General features: G+C 48.8%; 1 protein-coding gene across 2 annotated transcripts in view; it reads left to right on the forward strand.

Moving 5' to 3' along the window:
- The window catches only part of SNAPC1 (small nuclear RNA activating complex polypeptide 1), a 35405-nt gene that overhangs the window by 13576 nt on the left and 13892 nt on the right, over positions 1–7937 (forward strand). For both annotated transcript variants that reach the window (XM_015422021.1, XM_015422022.1), the window contains 4 exons: positions 2113–2271; positions 3631–3711; positions 5136–5198; positions 6934–7078. In XM_015422021.1, coding sequence (XP_015277507.1) covers positions 2113–2271; positions 3631–3711; positions 5136–5198; positions 6934–7078 — 448 coding nt within the window. The remainder of the gene's footprint in view (positions 1–2112; positions 2272–3630; positions 3712–5135; positions 5199–6933; positions 7079–7937) is intronic.

Genomic DNA, 7937 nt, shown 5'->3' on the forward strand with positions numbered 1-7937 from the left:
CTCATTCCTGGCCTGGCCTGGGTGGGCTAATCTCTGTACAGTGCCTTCTAATTCTTTGCATTTCCAACAAATTCCTTTATACTAATTCTTGTCCATTTTTTTGACGTCCATTGGAGTAAGATATCAATGGAATAACCTCTTCTTACATCTCATCAGTGTTAATCATAGTTCCGGAGAGCACCCACGTGGTCTGCGGTAGAATGGCTATAGCTAAAGGTAAAGGTTTCCCTTGCTCGAAAGCCAGTCGAATCCGACACCCAGACGGCGGTGCTTGTCTCTGTTTCCAAGCTGAAGAGCCAGCACTGTCCGAAGACGTTTCATGTGGCCAGCATGACTAGACGCCGAAGACGTTTCATGTGGCCAGCATGACTAGACGCCGAGGCGCACGGAACGCTGTTACCTCCCCACCGAAGCGGTACCTATTTATATACTGGCAATTTCCCGCTTTCGAACTGCTAGGTTGCCAGGAGCTGGGGCCAGAGATGGGAGCTCACTCCGTCACGCGGCACCCGGGTCTCGAACTGCTGAACTACCAACCTTCCGGACTGCAGCTCAGTGTCTTAACCACTGAGCCACTGCAGCCCCTAAGCTATATTTGACCCCAATAGCACCCTAGACCAGCGAGATTTTCGGTGTACGAGCTTTCGAGAGTCAGAACTCCCTTGGTCAGATATCTTACAAAGGGAGCTTTGACAGTCAAAAGCTCATACACCAAAAGTCTTGTTGGTCTCTAAGGGGCTACCGAACTTGAATCTATAAAATGGCTGCCGCAGGGGGTGGAGCCACCCACAGGACGTCAAAGAGTGAGTTTGTGCGTAACTCTTAGCGGTTAGTCTTGAAACACATCGGGCAAAAGTTATGTTTAACAGGATGCCTTTTAAAATGAACACATGGTTTAAAAATATTTTCTTGCACGCACGCATAGCTGGCTGAAAAACCCTGCAGTATCTTGCCTTCATTTTGCAGGCCTCTAACCTGGCTCAAGAGGAGCTGCGGTGGCTCAAGTGGTTAAGACGCTGAACTGCAGGCTGTGGAAGGTCGGTAGTTCAGCAGTTCGAGACCTGGGTGCCGCATGAGGGAGTGAGCTCCCGTCTCTAGGTACAGCTCCTGCCAACCTAGCAGTTCGAAAGCAAGAAATTGCAAGTAGATAAATAGGTACCACTTCGGTGGGAAGGTAACAGCGTTCCGTGCACCTTGGTGTTTAGTCATGCCGGCCACATGACCACGGAAACGTCTTCGGACAGCGCTGGCTCTTCGGCTTTGAAACGGAGATGAGCACCGCAACCCTAGAGTCGGATTCGACTGGCTTTCGAGCAAGGGAGGGAAGGTCTGTAGCTCGGCAGTTCGAGACCCGAGTGTCACGTGATGGAGTGAGCTCCCGTCTCTGGTCCCAGCTCCTGCCAAGCTATCAGTTCGAAAGCAAGAAACTGCAAGTAGATAAATAGGTCCCGCTTTGGTGGGAAGGTAACAGCGTTCCGTGCGCCTCGGCGTCTAGTCATGCCAGCCACATGACCATGGAAACGTCTTCGGCTTGGAAACGGAGATGAGCACCGCATCCCTAGAGTCGGGTTTGACTGGCTTTCGAGCAAGGGAAACCTTTACCTATCTTAACCTGGCTGCGTGAATGGGGCAAAATCTCCACCTGGCTCCTCCCACTTTCTAAAAATACTTGGTGGGATCCAGGAAAGGTGTCAGTGAGCACTGTGGTGCCCGGGGGCACCATGTTTGGGACCCCTGGTTTAGTTAACAGTCTTAATGTGATGCATGTATTAAACAGATATTCAGTTCTCTCTGCTCTCATTCTCAGGTACTGAGACTGTGCTAGGATGCATGGGTACAAGAACTGCTTTGTCACTTTCTTTTCCCAGTTTGGTGTAGCGGTTTAAGTGCGCGGACTCTAATCTGGTTTGATCCCCCACTCCTCCATGTGCAGCTGCTGGTGTGACCGTGGGTCAGTCACAGTCCTCTCAGAGCTCCCTCAGCTCCACCTGCCACACAGGGTGTCTGTTGTGGGGAGAGAACAGGAAGGTGACCGTAAGCCGCTCTGAGACTCTGAGTGAAGGGCGGGGTACAAATCCAATCTTCTTCATATTCTCTTCTTGTTATTTTAAGGAACTTGAAAATGTCCATCAGCACTACCAGAAAATGAAGTGCCTGATCTCCATGGACAAATCCCGGCCGGACAAGGCTCTTGATCTGATAAAAGATGACTTTGTAGTCAGTTTCAACAATATGATCCTGGAGCATCAGCAGTGGCAGAAGGACAGGCTGGTAGGTGAATCAGGCAATGATGACATCCAATCAGGACGTGTCTCCAGGAGAAGCCTCTAGAAAATTGCCTCACCGCCTCCGGCTCTCCCCCTTCCATAATACGGACTGCAGGTTCTCATGCTTTGGCCTTGAATATGAGAAGAGGCCTGTAGGCCCAGAGGCCAATTAGTAACACCTGCAGAACAGACCAGGTCCGCTACTGTTCACATTAACCCTCAAAGGGAGATCAGGGGTGCTTTGCCTCACAGACCAGGTTACGTAAGTGTACGAGAGCTCTCTTGTACAGAACAAAGGGCGGCATTGGGGTGAAAAGAATAAAGTGCCATCAGATTGCAACCGACTTACGGTGACTCCTTCGAGCTTTCCAAGGCAAGAGGTGTTCAGAGGTGGATTGCCATTGCCTGCCTCTGTGTAGTGACCCTGGGCTTCCTTGGTGGTCTCCCATCCAAGGACTGACCAGGGCTGACCCTGCTAAGCTTTGGCCTCTTGAGCTTGGACTCTCATGAGCTTGGGCTTTTCAGGCCGCTATGTCTGGTTTCCTGGAGTCCTAGAGGGTTTGTAATGTATAAGTCAAGTCTATTGCGGGTGCCCCCTTGGCAATTTATAGGCTTGTTTATTAATTAGTGACAGCTTGCCTTTTCCTGTGGCTTGGGGAGGGATGGTCGCATGGTACATAATCTCTCTTGGAGGTGAAATCTTGAATTCATGGTACTGGTTAATTACAAAGCTGATCGAAGGAAGAGGAAGGAATCAAGGGACATCCATATTGTGATGTGGGTAAGAACATAAGAAGAGGCCCTGCCTGATCAGACCAGTGGTCCCTCTAGTCCAGTATCCTGTCTCACACAGTGGCCAGCCAGTTCTTCAGAAGGGCCAACGACAGGGCATGGAGGCCAAGGCCTTCATTAGAACATCAGAAGAGCCCTGCTGGATCAGACCAGTGGTCCATCTAGCCCAGTCTCCTGTCTCACACAGGGGCCAGCCATTTCCTCTGGAGGGCCACCAACTGGGCACGGAGGCCAAGGCCTTCTGCTGATGTTGCCTCCTGGCTCTGGGATTTGGAGGATTAGTGCCTCTGAGTGTGGAGGTTCCCCTTAGCCAACATGGCTGGTAGCCATTGATAGGCTTATCCTCCATTAATCTATCTAATTCCCTTTCTGTGGCCATCACTACATCCTCTGGCAGAGAATTCCACATTTTAATCACTTTCCGTGTAAAGCAGTAAAAGCATACTTCCAGTATCTGCTCCTGTTCAGGGTTTATCTGCGCACGGTACTAACATCTGCAATTCCTCTTGGTTGTGTGAACATCTCCAATCTCCACGTTTAAGTCTTTATGTTGAAATGTCTGGTCTTCCAGGAGCCATCCTTAATGGGCAGGAGGAAAGAAGCGACCAATGAAAAGACCAGTGACAAAGAAGGAACTTCTCAGGAGTCAGAGGTAAGGAAGTTCCTGCGGTGATTCCTGGTACTAAGAGTGCAATCCTAAACAGAGTCATTCCAGTCTAAGCCCATTGAAAGTAACTCTCCTTCGGACTGCACCGGGAGGGACATAAAGAGCTTGCTACCCAGTCATCAGTTGGTTCGGCTAAGCATCCTAGTCAATGGAAGACTGAATCATTGTACATTTAGTGGAGTCCGATGGTGTGTTCAGATTTCATAGGACGTCTGTCTGGTGCAATACTGCCTAGCTACTGCTACATCATAAACACCTTTACCTAACGTACCATTATTCCTGATCCAGTTTGGTGTAGTCGTTAGGAGCGCAGATTCTAATCTGGGGGACTGGGTTTGATTCCCCATTCGTCCACATGCAGCTGCTGGTGGGACCTTGGGTCAGTCACAAGTTCTCTCGGAGCTGTTCTCTCAAGGGCAGTCCTCGAGAGAGCTCTCTCAGCCCCACCTGCCTCACAGGGTGTCTGTTGTGGGGAGGGGAAGGGAAAGGAGTTTGTAAGCCGCTCTGAGACTCCTTCGGGTAGTGAAGGGCGGGGTATAAATCCAATCTCCTCTTCCTCTTCTGATCTAATTGTGCAGGACAGCTGGTGGTATTTGAGGACAAACTGATTCCTCTTCCCAATGATTAGGCTCCTGCCAAGTGCTGTATGGGAGTTGTGTACATACACAGCATAAGCAGCTGCATTATATTGAGTCAGGTCATTGGTCTGTCAGGGTTAGTATTGCATACTCAGACTGGCAGCAGCTCTTCCAAGATCTCAGGCAGAGATCTTTCACATTAAGTACTACCTGGTCCTTTTCCCTGGAGATACTGGGGGTTGAACCTGCGACCTTCTGCCTGCCAAGCGGATGCTCTACCACTGAGCCACAGCCCCTCCCCACACCTGTGTCTGTCCCGGAGACATTCTGTAGTGTGGGTACGAGTACTGAAACGGCACTGACTCCAGAACAAGAGCTGTCCAGACAACCCTTAAGGTGCAGCAGTTCAGCCCTGACCTGGATAGCCCAGGCAAGCCCGATCTCATCAGACCTTGGAAGCTAAGCAGGGCCGACCCTGGCAAGTATTTGGATGGGGGACCCCCTAGGAATACCAGGGGCGGGAGGGAAAGGCAGGCTATCAAGCCATTTCTCTGAACGTCCTCCATGCCCCTGTAGGAGTCGCCATAGGTCGCCATGGCTTGGAGGCGCACACACGCACGCACAAATGCAAAAATGAAAGAAAGATGCAGCAATTCAGAGTGCAGAAACAATCAGTGGTCCTATCCAGCCATTTTGGTAGAATGTCAACTCTGAACTTTGCTTCGGCATGTAATATGAATAATTATTTCCCCGTTTGCAGAGGACCAAAAAGATAACCTGTGAAACTGGGTGTGAGCTTTTCTAACTTTATTATTATTATTTCTCCTCCAGGCATCGGAAAGAGTCAGAATCTTAGCCTGCATCAAAGCCAAGTCTTACTCTTCAGTTGCTCAGGTGTGTGTGCAGAGTCCGTGGGGGCTGGGAAGTTGCGTGCCAGTGTGGTTAATGCTCCCTCTAAGCTGTGGAGCCCTGTGAGCAAAAATTCTACCTTGTGAGCTACTGGCATTAAAGTTGTGAGCCGGTGATTCGGCTGCTGCCTAAACCAGTTTGCTCTGGAGCCACCCTTCCTGAGCGAAGACAAAAATATGTGAGCCAGAGGCTAAAAAACTGTGAGCTAGCTCACACTGACTCATCTTAGAGGGAACACTGGTTGTGTGTATGTGAAATACGTGTGTGGTAGTAAGGAAATGAAACCTCCAGTCCCAAAATATTTGCTGGATCGTCACTTATATTGTCATCTTTGATTTGATAAAATGTCATCTGTAGATTATAGAAGCACAGCCACCAGAGCTCGGAGAGCATCTTCTGTTTTTACTACTGGTGTTCCCCCTCCGATTAAAATGCCAATAAAATAAGGCGGATTTTTGACTGCTGAAGACTTTTCATCTTTAATGAGATTAAAGGAAAGGACAGAAAGTGACGATCCTGAGGTGTAGAAGGGCATTGATGTCACCAGTGTTCCCTCTAAGCTGAGTTAGTGTGAGCTAGCTCATAGTTTTTTAGCCTCTGGCTCACACATATTTGTCTCAGCTCAGGAAGGATGGCTCCAGAACAAACTAATTTATGCAGCAGCCAACTCGCTCGCTCACAAATTTAATGCCAGGAGCTCACAAAGTAGAATTTTTGCTCACAAGACTCCACAGCTTAGAGGGAACATTGGATGTCACCACAGGTTTTTGTTTTGTTTTGTTTTTTAAAAGCTTAATCTGGCCCTCACAGTATGAATTCATGACATTGTCATGCTGCGTGTAGTATTAAACAATCTGGCAGTAAACCTATAGCAGATTTAACAGTAAAAGTATATGCCACGAACTCGATTTTGTTCAGACCTCCACCTTACTTGTCAAAAGCGGCCAAGAAAAGGAATGGGACAACTATTTGGTGGAATTTTTATTTTTGGGGGGGAAAGCATTCTGTTGGCGAGGACTTGCAATGGAGGATGGTGATATGAGTGACACTTAAATTTTGTCAGTCTTGAAGGTGCCGCTGGACTCTTAACTCTTTTCTGCAGCTATAAATAATGTAATAAATAGACTGTATTCTTCCAGCTGGTACCCATCTCCTGCTACCTTCCCATCTAAATTTTTGAATGCATGCCTTTAAAAAAAAAGAAAAAAGATCCGTTTGAGATCTCTGAATTAAGGTTCACTTTAAGGGAGTACAGCAAGGGGTCACTTGAAGGCTGAAGGATTGAGAACATACGAACATAAGAGACGCCAATGTTGGATCAGGCCAAAGGCCCATCTAGTCCAACACTCTGTGTCACACAGTGGCCAGAAATACCAGGTGCCATCAGGAGGTCCAGCAGTAGGGCCAGGACATTAGAAGCCCTCCCACTGTTGATCCCCCCCAAGCACCAAGATGACAGAGCATCACTTGCCCCAGAGCCCCTACCTATACCTTGTGGCTAATAGCCACCGATGGATCTCTGTTCCATATGCTTATCCAATTCCGTCTCGAAGCCGTCCATGCTTGTAGCCGCCGCCACCTCCCGTGGCAGTGAATTCCATGTGTTCCATTACATGGCTGAACGTCTGGCTTTTTCAGAATATTGTTCCTTTGTGAACGCTTTTCTCAGAACTGGCTCCCCATTACTTACCTTTTACCCGTCTGGCTTTAAAACTTCCAGGTTTCCAAATCGAGGCGGCATCGTCAAGTTACGCTGGAGTCCGCTGCGCCGGGTTCAGATCACAGAATAACTAAATCGCCTAGAGCGGAAAAAACCAACACGAAATTACAACCAGTGACGAAGCGAGAATCTCTGCAAAACACAGGTAGATAGGGGAGGCGCTCCAGCAGGGCTTTTCCTCTGTTTGTATGTTCTTGCGACTACATATGTATTCCAGTCTCTCTGAATTTCCATTTTTCCAGCCTTCCACAAAAAAGGTGCGTATGTGTAGCTTTTCCATACCTTCAAAGGTTTTGGAAATGTTGCATCTTTACCAGTGTCCCCTCTAAGCTGAGTTAGCGTGAGCTAGCTCACAGTTTTTTTAGCCTCTGGCTCACACGTTTGTGTGGAGAACCATGTTTAATTCCCCACTTTTCCACATGCACGTGCCGGTGTGACCTTGGGTCAGTAACAAGTCAATTCAGAGCTGTTCTCTCAGGAGCAGTCCTCGAAAGAGCTCTCTCAGCCATAGTTCTGAAAAGAGCTGTCCTTGAAAAAGAGCAGTTTCTGTGAAGAGCTCTCTCAGCCCCACCTACCTCACAGGGTGCCTGTTGTGGGGAGGGGAAGGGAAAGGAGATTTGTAAGCTGCCCTGAGACTCCTTTGGGTAGTGAAGGGCAGGGTATAAATCCAATATCTTCTTCTTTTACCTCACAGGGTGTCTGTTCTGGGGAGGGGAAGGGAAGAAAGTTTGTAAGCTGCCCTGAGACTCCTTTGGGTAGTGAAGGGCGGGGTATAAATCCAACCTCTTCTTCTTCTTCTTTTACCTCACAGGGTGCCTGTTGTGGGGAGGGAAAGGGAAAGGAGATTTGTAAGCTGCCCTGAGACTCCTCTGGGTAGTGAAGGGCGGGGTATAAATCCAACCTCTTCTTCTTCTTTTACCTCACAGGGTGTCTGTTGTGGGGAGGGGGAGGGAAAGGAGATTTGTAAGCTGCCCTGAGACTCCTTTGGGTAGTGAAGGGCGGGG

The sequence above is a fragment of the Gekko japonicus genome, unplaced genomic scaffold, assembly GCF_001447785.1.
Source record: "Gekko japonicus isolate JY-2015 unplaced genomic scaffold, Gekko_japonicus_V1.1 scaffold166, whole genome shotgun sequence".
Classification (NCBI taxonomy): Eukaryota; Metazoa; Chordata; class Lepidosauria; order Squamata; family Gekkonidae; genus Gekko; species Gekko japonicus.